Raw genomic sequence first — 15,465 nt, 5'->3', positions numbered from 1 at the left:
CTTATAGGTAAATAAATAACTAAACCATTCAAATCCACATTATAGCTTAATCTTTATAAATTAGTATTCTTTATTATCTATAAAATAATTATTCAATCCTTGAATATCGATATTCTAAAATAAACATTTTTAAATATAATAATAATATTATTAAGATTGTTGTATTGAAATTTAAATCAATTTATATTTATTAAACAAAATAGAAATAATACATTTGTTTTTATTATATTTTATTTTATAATATTGAATAGGAACTTTATTCAAAAGGAATCAATAAAAGTAATTTTTTAATATTATATTCAATTATTATTCAATTGGTAATAATTTAATTACATTTAATATTCTTGGTCTTTTTTTATATTAAATATTAATTATATTTAATAATAAATCTCCAAGTTATATCTATATTAATTATAATTTTAAAGAATTCGTTTATATGATATCTTTTGTTATTTATATATATTTCGATTATTAACATATAAGTATAAGAGTTTAGGCCCCGGCTTATCGCATACTAAGCGAAAACACATCAAAAACCCTCATTTCTCCAACTTTTAAATTATATGTTAATTCAATTAATTTATAAATTAAGTTTACATAATAATAATTAAGATTGAGAATCATTAAAATGATTCAAAAAAACGATTGAAATATTTTTAAAAATTTTCTTTGATAAAGTTATAGGTTTTTAAAATTGAAAATATTAAAAAACTTGAAAAAAGTCATTTTTTATATAGGAAAAGCATTATATATTATAAATTTTGAAAAATTTCAATTTTGAAAATCTATAACTATATCAATTTTTATAATTTCAACGAACTATTTCAATATAATATTCTTTATATAGTTATTTCTGATATGTATAATTTTCAAATCCATCCTTCAAATAGTTAAAGAATTATGAAAATAATTAATTTATATAGGAAAACAGTATTTTTACAGGGATTTTGTTATGAAAAAGAGTAGTATATAATAAGCCGGGGCCTCAACTTCTATATTATATTATTAAGAATAATTATTATTAAAGGATTGCTATAAATATCTATTAATATGAAGAATATTTTAAAAACTTTTTTGATATTATTATTATTAATAATAAAATATTCATTAATAAGACAATCTTTATTATTATTATTATTATCCTCTTAATTACTATTTTGTTTAATAAGCCGGGTACCCTACTTTCGGGCCACCCCTGTTTTAGGCCACTCTTTACCATCAAAAATCTCAAAAAATAGAATTTTTAACTTTCTTATTTATGGATAAAATTTATTGAAAATTTTTATATATATAATTCAGATTGTTTTAAATCTAATCTGAAGATTTTAGATTTTTAGGATTTTTCTGTATTGAGATCTAGAGCTTCAAAATATCGATTTTTTAATTTATATGAGAATCACATACAAATTTAGAACTTTTATAAAATCTTTAATAACTTTTTAATAATAATCATTAAAAGAAAATTATATATCTTTTTGAAAGTTTTGAGTTTAAATCTATATAGAAATTCAAAAAAAAATTCAAAAAAATTCAAAAAAATTAATAAATATAAAGATATAGTATATAATGAGTTTAGAATAATATAAATAATCCTAGTAATTTTGAGGGTATTCTTTTAAATATCTATTTATAAGAAAATTTCTTTTTTTTCTGAATCCTTTAAAAAAAGAATATTATAAATTTTTGATAAATTTCTATAGTTTATTTTTAATAATTTTTATTAAAAAGTTATTAAAGATTTTATAAAAGTTTCAAATTTGTATGTAATTCCTATACAAATTTAAAAATCGATATTTTAAAGCTCTAAATCTCAATACAGAAAATTCCTAAAAATCTGAAATTTTCAAGGTAAACTAAAAATGATCTAAATTATATATATATATAAGTTTTCAATAAATTCTATTCATAAATAAGAAAGTTAAAAATTCCATTTTTGGTGTATAAAGTGGCCTAAATGGGGGGTGGCCCGAAAGTAGGGTACCCGACTTACAACCTTAATCTTCTTTATAATATCTTCTATAAGGTTTTTATTGATATATAATATGGGAGATTTTAGATTAAATTCTAATTTATACTAGTTAATAATCTTGTAAAGCTTTTTATTATTTTTTATTTTATTTATAATATTCTTTTAGTAATTGTATTTCATATATCAAATTATTCTATAAAATATTTGTATTGCTTAGAGGATATCCTTTTCTAAGGTGTTATATCTATAAAGATAAGTCTAATATACCTTTTTGTATTTAGGGATTCATTAAAATATTATTTTATCGTTTCCTTTATTAGACTTATTAATTGTATAGATAACAGAGTTTATTATTAAAGTAAAATCAATTATATATATCTCAATTACTATTTCATTTATAAAAGAAAGAACATTAGGAAGATAGATTATACTAATATATATTAGATTAAAGAGTTTATTTAGTTTTATTTTCAGAATTCTATAATAATATTATTTCAATAGGATTATACCTCATTCTGAAATAATAATTATTTATATTTTGTAATTCAAATTATTATATATATTTTTCTTAATAATAATATTAATAAAGAAGATATTTGAGAAAGTAAAATTAATAATAATATCGGTTTTATATATAGAATTGTTAGGAATATTAATAAAGTTTATATTATTATCATTAGATTAATATACTAAATTCAAGCCTTTATATCTGAATTATATTTTTAATTTAAATATATAATATTAAGTATTGAAATCGCTTCTTATTAAACATTAAGATAATAAAATAAAATAGAATATATAATCTATTATCTTATTGTTGTTTAACTATTGATATAGATTAAATATAATATTCCTATTTATATTGATTTAGAAAAGGTTTTTGTTATAAATAGGGTAGTGTTATTATATATATAGACTAACGTTTTTATATATATATATTATAATTTAAGAATAATTTAACTCTTTAAAATTCATAAGGTCCTAAGAATCCATAAAAGTGTAATAATTGTAATTCAAGTGATTTTATATATATATATATATATTAATAATAGTTTAGAATTCCTAAATATAAACAATATTGATTCACTAAATATCAAAAACTATAAGGATTATTGTATATATAGAAACTTTTCTGTTGATATTAGTCTAATATATCTAAAGGTTATATTATCAAATTAATTGAATATAAATTCTACTATAAGGTCCGTAATATTATACTAATAGTAACAAATCGTTTTTTTAGAATCGAGTATACTTAATTTGTTAAAGCTATATATATTACAAGAAATGTTCTTATTATTTTCTCTTTTTAATTTCAAGTATAATCTAAAGCTTTTACCTTAAAAAAGAATAAACATTTAAATTATAATTACAAGAGTTTATATTGAGTTTTAGATTGAAGTTTGATTAATAACAAAAAGAAATCCAATTTATTCATATTGAATAATAACCTTTTTATATTTATATTTATTAAAAAATATTATATTTATAAGAATATTTAATATTTCTATTTTAAAACTTTTGATAATTATATTAATCACTTTATATTAAACCTTATTTACCTTTTAAATAACCTTAAATTCATTTTTGATAAAGAATATTATAATATTTTTTTATATTAAAGAGTAGTAAAATATTTATTATATCCCAGCTCAAAAGATTTATAATAGTTAATATATTTAAAGAATATCATATAATTAGTTTTTATTGGATTTTTATATATATTTGTTTAATAATTATAATAAATATAGAGGGAGAATTAGTAGTACTTAAAAGAGAAGTAATATTCTTAATAGCCTGAATTATATTAAATTATAATATACTTCTTCTTAATAAGTCTAAAAGAATTATTAATATTAAAAAGAATAAAGAAACAAGTTGTTTTAATAAATAAAATAATCTAGATAATTTTACTAGAGTATTCATTAACTTTATAACTAAAGGATTTAACCATAACTAAGTGTTTCTTTATTTATATAAAAGCTTCATTAAGAACGAAGGCCTTGTCCACCATGATTATACTATTGTTCAGGTTTATAAAGAAGGTGGGGATAGTTTCTTCCTGATGTAGAGTCGTAGGAGGTTTTCTTGGATTATACGTTTCTAAGCTTAAAGAACACAATGTTTTTAGTGTCATTTGTACTGCCAGATTTGACCATCTTTACAAAGGTTTTAAAGCTAATAATCAATATAATATAAACTAAAAATTAGATACAAGTATTAAAAGGTATAAAGAGAATTATAATATTTATAAAGATAATAATAATTATAAAATTAATTATCAAACCTATAAGTTTTTTTGTAAATATTATATTAAATATATTTATATAAAATATTATAAAGAAGTTAAATAAGATTGTAAGATCTATAATAACTATATATTTGTTTTTCATATTATATTTGAAAATATTAAGTTATTTTTTAATAATATTTAATATACTCAAGATAATATTATAATTATAATAATCAGTTTCAATAGAAAATATATAAATATTTATTCTGCTTTTTTATCTCTTAATCATAAATAGTATATTAAAATTAATTAGAAATTGTAGATTCGATAAGCATATAAACCTAGGGTTTAATAACTAAAAGGGACAATCCAGAGTTATAAATCTGTTACTCAGTAATATTACTATAAAAGTAATTGTTATAATAAATAAAAGGGTTTATAGAGAATATAGAGAGTTAATTCTATATAATAAAGTCGAAAATATAAAGATACCTTGATTTTAGAATGTTGTATTGATCTAAGTTTATTAATTGAAGCTAGTTATAAATGATCGATATCATATCGAATAGTTTATATCTAAAAAAAGATTAAATAATATTCTATTAGAATCGTTCATTTAAATAAAATGGATATAAATAAGCTATTTCAGGATTCATGCCTTCTCAAAGTTTTCTAGATTTTCTAGATCTTTAGAATTTCCCTCGGATTCCGAGGATTCAATAGGAAGCTAGTAGAGCTCTACATTCTTAGGTTTTTAGTATTTTCCTAAGATTTCGAGACTTTATAATTTAATATTTCCAAGATTCTCAAGATTTTCAGGATTTTCTCAGGATTTTAAGAATTTAAGACTTTTCAAGATTTTCCTAGGATTTTAAGACTTCAGGACTTTTTAGAATTTTTTAGAATTTTCTTAGGATTTTAGGATTTTAGGATTTTAGGATTTTAGGATTTTAGGATTTTAGGATTTTAGGATTTTAGGATTTTAGGATTTTAGAATTTTAGGACTTTTTAGAATACTCGGGATTTTCGAGATTTCTTTAGTTTTTTAATATATTATTATTAATTCGAGAAGAATACGAAAGACGTAGTATTTATAATATTCATAAATTCTAAATATCTATAATGTAATTTATCATCGAATAGACTATGTCATTAAGTGGATTATTTTCATTTTAATAAATATAATCAATTTTAATAACGTAACGTATGGGGAACTCGGACATATGGGGAACTCGGACACTTTTTCAATTATTCTACACGCGATCTTGTTCTACGAGCCACACAATCCTCCAATTCCAATTCCGAATCACTTGAACTATTCTCTAGCTCTTCTTCTTCAATCTCTTCTTCTGATTCTTCAATTGGGCGTTTGCGTGGCCGTCCTCGTGGCTTTTTCTCCTTCGGTTTTTCCTCCGCCTCACGTACCATTTTCAATACTTCCTTAGTACTAAAGACAAATTGACCTTGTAATTTGACTCTTTTGCCTTTAGTTCTTTTCTTTCGAGTCTCAATTACCTCCTGAGCATCAGAGAGCTGTTTCCGAAGTAGGGCTATCTCAGCATTTTGAGATTCTACAAGCCTAGTCATTCTCTTGGCATATCGACGAGTTGGCGATGCAGGAGAACCACTGCTTGCTAGAGCTGTATTAAAGATCTGATTTGCTTGCCTTAGTTCTGTTCCATCTGGAGGAGAACTCCTGAGTATAGACAAGTCTAGGTCTTGATTGGGGGTTCTCATTTGTGGAGTAGAAGGTTGCTGGGAGGAGTTAAATGGTAATGAATCGAGTACTTTTCGTGGGGCAAAAGGTACTAAACCAGCTCCTCTCCAGCCAGCTTTAATATTAGAAGAATTCAATGCTTTTTTTCTAATATTTTGAAAGAGTTCTACCCATTCAGCTCTTTGGATTCGCTTTACACCAGCTCGAGAATATCGATCGACCTCTAAAGCATGATATCGTTTCATTGGCCCATACACCGCAATATCAAGTGGCTGAAGCAAGTGAGAGCAATGAGGAGGTAATATAAGTAAATCAATATCATTATCTATACAGAAAGCAATAAAGCTACCTGTAATATGGCTTGAATGGCCATCCATGATCAAAAGTCGAGGTCGGTCACCTGACACTTTCTTGGATTCTGGTTCGAAAACCCTTTTTCACCATTCTAATCCATGGCTATTTGAGGTCCATCCATTTGTACTAGTAGAGAACTGCCAGCTTTGAGGTGTGTCCTTTGGAATCCATGCAGAATTCGTATTCTGAGCCTTGAAAATGACCATAGGTGATAGAGCATTTCCAGCTGCATTGACACATTCAAATGCAGTTATCCATTCTTGCTTGCCAGCTGTAACTTTCCAATTCGATTTCTGAGTAGAATCGACTATAATGCGCGTACTTTGAGTACTTCCAACTCCAAATCCGGTTTCATCCATATTATACATATCATCTAATTCATACTTTCGCTCAATGAGACGCGTGCGAAACGCGTCAAACCAAGCCTGAATATTCTCCGGAGTTGCTTCTTTAGCCCGATTAGACTCTAATTGACGTGAATAGCATGTTTTAAGTTCTGGATGTCGTTTTTGGAATCTATAGATCCATTCGTGGCCTATAGGTGGAATTTCTGTCGAGGTAGGATTTCGAGATGACGCGACCCGAACGCGTCGAAGACGAATTTCGTCGGCCATTTCCTTCACCAACATAGGTGTAGCAGGGAATCCAGTGATGGTAAGTCGTGAAATCCATCGTACAAGAGTATTTTCTTCTGCGTTTGAAAGAATTTGAGCCATTTCGTGGGTTTGGGAACGTGTTTTCTTCCCAGCCAGCCTATCAGCTAGGGTAGACTTAGGGACTTCAAAATGCTCTGCAGCCTTTCTAATTGATTTAAATTCTTTCAATTGAAGTGAAATTATAGCCTTTTGAAGCTTCTCTTCAATTTGAGCAGATGTAGAAGGTGATTGGGTATGCATAATAAAAGTTATTGCGGTTTCAAGTTGGTGATGGGCTAAAAGTGTCCGAGTTCCCCATATGTCCGAGTTCCCCATACGTTACGTTATATAATTTATTAATTATTTATTATATAATTTAATAATAAAAAAGCATATTTGCTTTTAATTATTAAAGCTATTGAAAACAATAAAAAACTAAATCTTTAAAAGGCCTTTTAATTATACAATATCCCTTATACAACCTTTATCCATAAAATAGATAATTTGATTTTATATTCTGAAACTCAAATGAATCAATATAAATTTATAGAATTAGAAAAGGAGATTATTATTTAATATATTTTTAATATAAATTCAAAAGGGTTTTTATTTAAATTTAAGAAAATAGAAAATATAACGAATTATATTTTTAAATTGAAAAGTGTAAAGTATATTGGAAAGCTTTAAGTGTATCGATTTATAAAATATCGAATCGAATTAAAGATATGTTTTAATTATATTTATGACTTTCAAAAAGCTTTTTAGAAAGATCCCAAGCTTATTAAAAATTAATTTCAATTGATTACAAATATATAAGCGAAATTTAATATTTTGAATAACAATTTCTATAATTTCAATGAAATAGACTTTATATTAAATATAATATACTCTGAAATAATTATAACTAATATTAAAAGATATAATAGAAGTAAATCAATATAATTAAATAATCGAGAATAGGTTATAATAATAATATGTGGAAATAAGAAGAAAAAAACTATTCCCTTATTTTTAATAATTCAAAGATAGATTTATTTCTTTAATTAATATATCGAAGTTAATTTTTTTATAGAATGAACTATTAAATCTATATTTAATAAATAAACAAATAATAAAATAAGTTTAAAATAATTGAAATATTTTGATAAATATATTAAGAATTGAAAAAAGAGTAAATATCGAATATTAATATTAAATAAATATAAAAGCTATAAATTAATAACTTTTCAAATATATTATGAAGAAAATAATATTATATATTTAAATTTATTATTATATTCAAGTTATTTAATTTAGTTATTTGATATTAACTATTTTTTTAATCTAAAACATTCATATAATAATTAAATTGATGGATTTATTAAAGTACAAATTAATTATATTTCGAAGATTGAATTCTTTATAGCTTTTAAAACTATATACAAAAAATCAATCATTTTTTAGAATATGAAATCAAAGTTTCGAAAAATAAGTTTAATATCTTTCAATTCTAAAATTATACTTTCGAAATTGGATATTTGAATTTATATATTTATTCTTTTTTTTTCAATTAAGATTTATAAATCTTTTAAACCCTTTATAATTTATTTAAAGCTTTTTCATAATCAACTTTAATAAAATCTTAAATAACTTATTATTAATCAGACTTTTTTATATTTATATTCAAATTATAATAACTTTAATTAAAAGTATAAAGAGATTAATTTATAAAAATACACTTTTGAATATAGAGATTTATATACTTTGGATGGTAAATAAAGTATTAAATAAGTATTGATATATAAAAAAAACTTAATTATATTAAGGAAAAGTATTTACTAAATAAAAAGCTTTTAATATATTATCTCAATAAAAGATTGATATTCAAATTCAATATGATAAATATTAAAAAAAAAGGAATTTTAATAGGAAAGTATTTTTTAATTAATATTATAGTAAGTGTAAAAAGATTAGGTATAATATAAGGATTTGTTAAAATGATTTAATAGATTCTAGATTATCAAAATCTTTATAATTTCAATCAATTGATTTAGTTGTTATTAAATAATATAAGTTTGAAAGTATAAATTGAGATGAAAATGATCCACTTAATGATATAGTCTATTCAATGATAAATCACGTTATTATATTCTATTTAAAGAGCTAGTTAAATATAGAAACTTATAGGTCTTATATAGATGCTATAAGAAGAATTAGTTCTTTTTGTTTTTGTTTAGGGCTTATTGTATTCCGTATTTGTTTATAATTATAATATAGTAGTTAATAAATTAAAGTTATTTATTAGATCTTAATGATTAATATTTATACAATTATATTAATAATATATTATTGACTTTTAAGTTTATAGTTTTTAAATTTTATATGTTTTTAAGGATTCAAGGGAAAGTTAATAAAATTATATATATTTTTAGGAATTTTAAGATTTTAACCTTTGGTTTTTCGATTTTATATACTTTCGAGTATAAAAGTTTAAGGAAAAAGATAGCCTATTGAATGCGATTCATTTCCTCACTCTGTATAATTAAATACGAAAAATAAAATGATTTATTTTTAGATTTTTTGAATTTCATATTAAATTCTTAATACTCTTATATTATAATATAATTTCTTTTGAGCTACGAAAAAGCTAAATCTTATAAAATAAGAATGTAGATATTACAAAATTAATTTATTACTATATAATTTAATAAGGCTTTAAAGTAATATCAATACAATAATAATTAACTATTTAATAAGCTTTAAAGTTTTCGAGAATAAAAGTTTAAGAAAAAAGACTTTATTATAAACATTAAAGTGAAATCGATATCAAGTCGATTATTATTTCGATATTGAAGTGTTTATATATATATATATATATAGATTTAGAAGAAAGCTTTTAAGGAAATTAATAAAAAATCTCTTGAAATTAATTATATCTTATTATAGTACTAGTCTTCACCTTATACTAATACTTCTAAAAGAAGTTAAAAGGAGATAAACCAACTTCGCCTACGAGCTCTCCATATAATCACTATTTAAAATTATATTTTAAAGTTTATAATAATAAAAAGAATTAAATAATAATTTCTCGAAAAGCAAGACGTCCGAGGGCTCGTAAGCCTCTAGTAAGTTACATTTTTTTATAATAACTAATCAACATCTACTATTTCGATAAAACTAAATAATAAATTCTTTATATATTCATAAAATCTAATATCAACTATCTCTTTTTCAAACAATTATTAAATTTCTAATCTAGTATACTTTTTTAATTATATAGAATTAAATTATGAAATACATTTTCAAAGATTAAATATAATAGTATGTATAAAATCTATTGATTATTATTTTGAAAGAAGAAAAAACCAATAAAACATATTTAATTATATAGTTCATTAGTATATAGACTAAATTATTATATGAGCTATTTTAAAAATATACTACCATCAGAGTTTTTTTTATTAATTAGATTTTAAAAACTAACAATTTTTTTATTAAAAAAAATACTAAATAATAATAAATAATAATATTCAAAAATCTATTTTAGAATTTAATATTCTTCGTATTTATAATTAAGGAGATAAACTAGTAGAATACATGTATTATTAACTATATAGAATTTACTATATTAATCTAAGTCTAAATCGAGAAGAGGAAGATATTATATATATATAAGATATAAGTATTATATCTTTTTAATACTTCGTATATTTAAAAAAAGTAGATTTTATTACAATTTTTATTATAAAAAAATTATTCATTCAATAACTATTATAATAAATAAAACTTGTAGAAAATAATTAAATTTCTATAATACTAATATTATTAAAATTTATATATTGAATTTTTATAGAATTCTATTAATAATTAAAAAAAGTATATGATTATATATAAATAAATTTTATATATACAATGAACTAGTTTATATAATGATATATAGCCTACATACTAATGAATCATGCTATATTAATCATTATTTTTCCTATAAATTTTGATTTTCAAATAAAATATAAAAATCTTTAAATATAATATCGTTTGTAAAGTCATTGATATTCTTGCTCAACGCACGGAACATATTCGCGTTATAAGTTAATAGTCTATGGCATATAATTATATAACATACATTGAAAACTAGCGATCTGTACTAAAGAGTCGAATTTTATTACTACTTGTCTCAAAAAGACTCCATAGCATCTATATATCTATGTCTCTCACGCAATGAACCTCAGAATCCTCGTAATATCACAATGTATTATTCCCCACGCTCATCCCAAAAACCGCACCTAAGGGACGAAGCAATGATGAAGTATACCGACGAATCAACCTACCACGCAATGTGCGGATCAATGCCACCATAGATCACACTCACTTATCAATCAGTCATATTTGAAAAGTGCCTTAATTATTGCTCATGCCTAATGTGATGATACTGGGCTTCGTTGAATGTTGTATTATAAACACACTCGCAGTTACATTGATACTGTTCATGGAGTTTTTCGGGGAACTTTTTATATGAGTAGGGTATCAATCATTCGAATGGTACCGTTAGCTATTTGTAAGCTAGATTCTCGCAGGCACTTATTTCCATGGGTAAACTGGTACAATCTCACCGGTGAGTCACAACGGGTTAAGTACTCGGGTAGCTTCTGGGGGTCCTAGCTATCCCTGCTCCATCATTCATCTCTATAAGAACACATTCAAACTGTTTCATCTCGTTTGGAAAATAATATCACTCTGCATTCTTTATCAAATGATCATGGACATCCACGCGACCAACGATCCTTCATCAGCGCATGATGCTTTGTCCGGAGAGATTTCATCACCGGAAATTGCTTCAAATGATAATACAGTCACGCCTCTCGATCTTGTAGAAGGTCCAAAAATTCGCACGAAGCTGCGCCTGTACGCTATCTTACTGGCTCTCTATGTGACTTAACCCACTCTAGTTTCTACCACTACTGCCTAGCTGACGATACATTGTAGCTTGCCCTTGGCCTAGCCGCTCTTGACCAGACAATTGTCTCAATAGCCATTCCCACAATCTGTGCTGATTTGCATTCTGCTTCTGGTTATGTTTGGATTGGTGGCGCCTACCTACTTGCCAACGCCGCTACAGGCCCAATCTGGGCAAAGTTCAGCGACATATGGGGCCGCAAGCCCGTGCTTCTCATAGCAATTGGGTTGTTCGCAGTCTCTAGCATCCTTGTGGCGCTAAGTATCAATATGACAATGCTCATCGCTGCACGCTCATTACAAGGTGTCGCTTGTGGTGGCCTAGGACAAGTAGTGATTATCACGATTTCAGATCTTTTTAGTGTACGGAAACGATCGTTATACTTAGGTTTTGTTGGATTCGTGTGGGCAGTCGCTGGATCAGCTGGTCCGCTAATCGGAGGAGCTTTTATACAGTACAAGAGCTGGAGGTGGTGCTTCTGGATCAATGTTCCCATATCGGCAGTAACCTTCGTTCTCTTACTTCTGCTGCTCGATGTGCACAGCCCACGCACAAAATTAATCGAAGGCCTTCGAGCTGTCGACTGGTTCGGGACAATCTCCATTTTAGCGGTAACCCTCCTCATTCTTGTCGGACTCGACTTTGGTGGCGCAATATTTCCATGGAACAGCCCAAAAGTCATCTGCTTGATTGTATTCGGAACCCTGATGATCGGGTTCTTCCTCTTTAGCGAGAAAAAACTGGCCAAGTATCCCCTAATGCCGCTAGCAGTGTTTACAAATTCGTCCAACAATGCAACCTTTATAGTTGTATTTGCGCACAGCATGGTTCTAATAGGCATTGAATATTATCTACCATTATACTTTCAAAGCGTACTACAAGTGTCACCTCTCCGTAGCGGTATTTTGCTGCTACCACTAATAGTAATACAAGCTGTCTTTGAGATTCTGGCTGGTGCTACGATACACCGCACAGGCCGCTACAGGGAATTCATGTGGGTAGGAACAACCCTTATGACGTTAGGAACAGGGCTGTACATACATTTTGGAGCCGATACATCCGTTGCAGTCGTCATTGGGTTGGAAACTGTTGGTGCTTTTGGCCCCTCTCTTCTTTTCCAGGCCCCCATGGTTGCTATTCAGAACACTGTTAGCCAGGTCGACACTGCCGCAGCCACAGCTTCTTTAGGTTTCGTCCGCAACATCGCAATGGCGTTGTCTATCGTGGTCGGTGGTGTGGTTTTTCAAAACAGTATGGATGCACGACAATCATCCCTTGCTGCCACTGGCCTCAGTGAGCCTATTCTCAAGGCTTTGTCAGGTAGCCAGGCAGCAGCAAACGTGGGCATTCCGCAGTTAATCCGGGATGCTTCCCAACGTCGGGTGATTTTAGAAGCTTTTGCATGGAGTCTCAGGAATATGTTTATATTGTATACGTGCTTGGCAGCTGTGGCTATGGTAGCTAGTATATTCATCAAGCACCAAAGGCTAAGCACCGAACACACAGAAACAAAGACAGGAATACAATCGTTAAAGAAAGTGGCGGTTACGACAGGCTAATTAGCTACAAGTCACAATACCAGCAAAACTGATACCACGATCAGCCGCCTCACATGAAACTCTCCGAAAGCTAATGCACGAAGTGTTAGCAGGTGTACCAGTGCCGATTTGAAAGATATTACCAACACGAGAGATATCACTTCGAACGCTTCCCAAGGACCATTTTATCTGACACATGGAGGTATTGCTGGCATTGGGCCTTCAAAATATCTGGAGGGTACTCGGGTGCACTGTGATGAGAGGAAAGGAGGCATGCACATTTTCAAAATGTGCAATATCGCAAATTACCTTCGAGGTTTCGAAGGTAAAAAGTCTGTTGCAGGAGCCTCACTGGCGCATCCGCTGACAAAAATAAGGAATAATGGGAAATGATTCAGGAACTATCCCTACTGATAGATCGACGGAGAATGGAAGAGTTGACGCTTGAATTTTTTGAAACTTAGAAATGTCAATCTTGAAATGTATGGAGGATTCCGGTAGTTTGTCATTCATGATAGATTAGAATACAGATGAAATAGTGAAACAATGAATGTCGGCGTTACCTAGTAAATTAACACTTTTTGAAAGGAAAAACAGTCCATGGTATGTTCTTCTTGGTCCCATGATTGCAGTATAGGCATGCATCATGAAGTCAGCAAGCGAACCTATCAACAATCTGAGACCTCATCATGGGCGAGATATATCACGCCATTGGATAATAGTAACAGTCATATGACACAGGGGATTTGAACCACGGTTGGATTGTTTGGATAAGTTGCAATCAGTTCATTATATTTTCTAGTTCTTCCAGTGGGGCTCCACTTCCTCGTGATCTCCTTTCTGAAACGATCCATCATTTCTGAAAGTATTCACTTACGTTTTGCTGATCTGTATAACCGAGCCGTGCCTTCTAGCATGATGTTTTACGGATCGCAATGAAGAGACTCCCGTACTCTGTTTTATAACGGTTTATTTCATCTTCTCCCCGGTAAGCTCAAATTCTGAAATCTACCAACCCATATTTGCACTTAATCACAAGGGGTCATGAAAGTATTGAACCTTCGCAATGTTCTCTGAAGATAACTATCAAGAATACGGTGCTAACAGCGCCGAGATAGAGAATATTGAAAGACATAATAATAAACAGCGAGAAAAGCGACCTTGTAAAGGTGGAGAATCTCAGTTTGCTGGGATTTCTCTCTTTTGCAGGTTTCTGCACTTTGAAAAGGACCCTGCGTTAATACTGAATAGATAATATTGCTCTAATGGCGTCCCCGTACAACTGTTACAAAGTAATCACGTGGGTTTTGCCATTTCTACTTAACAATCTCTCATTCGCAATCGTGTCTATGTATTCCATCCAGTATCATTAATGTTCTGTTCAAGTTAAAGATTATTTACAGCCTCTGTACAAGCTGGGAAGACTTGCTGTATGTAATTAGAATTAACTAAGGGCTAGTTTGAATGTACAAATCCAGTCAGATTCCGTTAAATCATCCATTCATTTTGATAACAGATTTCGGATTTCTAGTTAAATATCAAATTATAGATTCTATTAAATATTCTTATTTTTAATATGTTTGTTATATCAAATAAAGTTAAGGATTTAATCTTCAAAAAAGATATTAAATAATTTATTAAATAATTTAGTTGTTTATATAGAGAAATGAAAGTATAAATCGAAAATAACAATTAGAAAAAGTAATTATCGTTTTCAATCATTTGAAAAATCTATAAATTTATAAACTCTTATAAGCTTTTATATTTTAAAACTTTAATCAATATATTTTAAAGTTTTAAGCTTTTTAAATTAAAGTTTAGATTTTAATTATAATTAAATGAAGTGCTATTTTTATATTCATTTTAGTTGGAATAAAATTATTTTTATATTCGCTTATTTAATTATTTAGATGATAGTAATAAGCTGAAAATTCGAATTTCTTCATATAGAAATGTATATATACTATATATATACTTCGTTTTCTTTTATTTTTGTAGATTTTATATTGAAATTGATATATAATTAGAAAAACGAAATATAGGAATTTGTTTTTTTGTGAATGAAAAAGTGTTATTACGGAATTCA

The 15,465-nt window shown here is 27.1% G+C and overlaps 1 protein-coding gene across 1 annotated transcript; it reads left to right on the top strand.

The window, feature by feature from the left end:
- Nucleotides 1-11,637: 11,637 nt before the first annotated feature.
- On the top strand, nucleotides 11,638-14,118 carry EAF01_009583 (uncharacterized protein; the record flags this gene model as incomplete). The annotated part of the gene is made up of 2 exons (XM_038917839.1): nucleotides 11,638-11,814; nucleotides 11,871-14,118. 2 exons carry the CDS (start codon nucleotides 11,638-11,640, stop codon nucleotides 13,398-13,400), a joined length of 1,707 nt encoding a protein of 568 aa, XP_038766648.1. The 3' UTR covers nucleotides 13,401-14,118.
- Nucleotides 14,119-15,465: the final 1,347 nt, after the last annotated feature.

This window comes from Botrytis porri (assembly GCF_014898465.1).
Source record: "Botrytis porri strain MUCL 3234 chromosome Unknown BPOR_014, whole genome shotgun sequence".
NCBI lineage: Eukaryota > Fungi > Ascomycota > Leotiomycetes > Helotiales > Sclerotiniaceae > Botrytis > Botrytis porri.
This window is presented reverse-complemented; position numbering and strand designations above follow the sequence as displayed.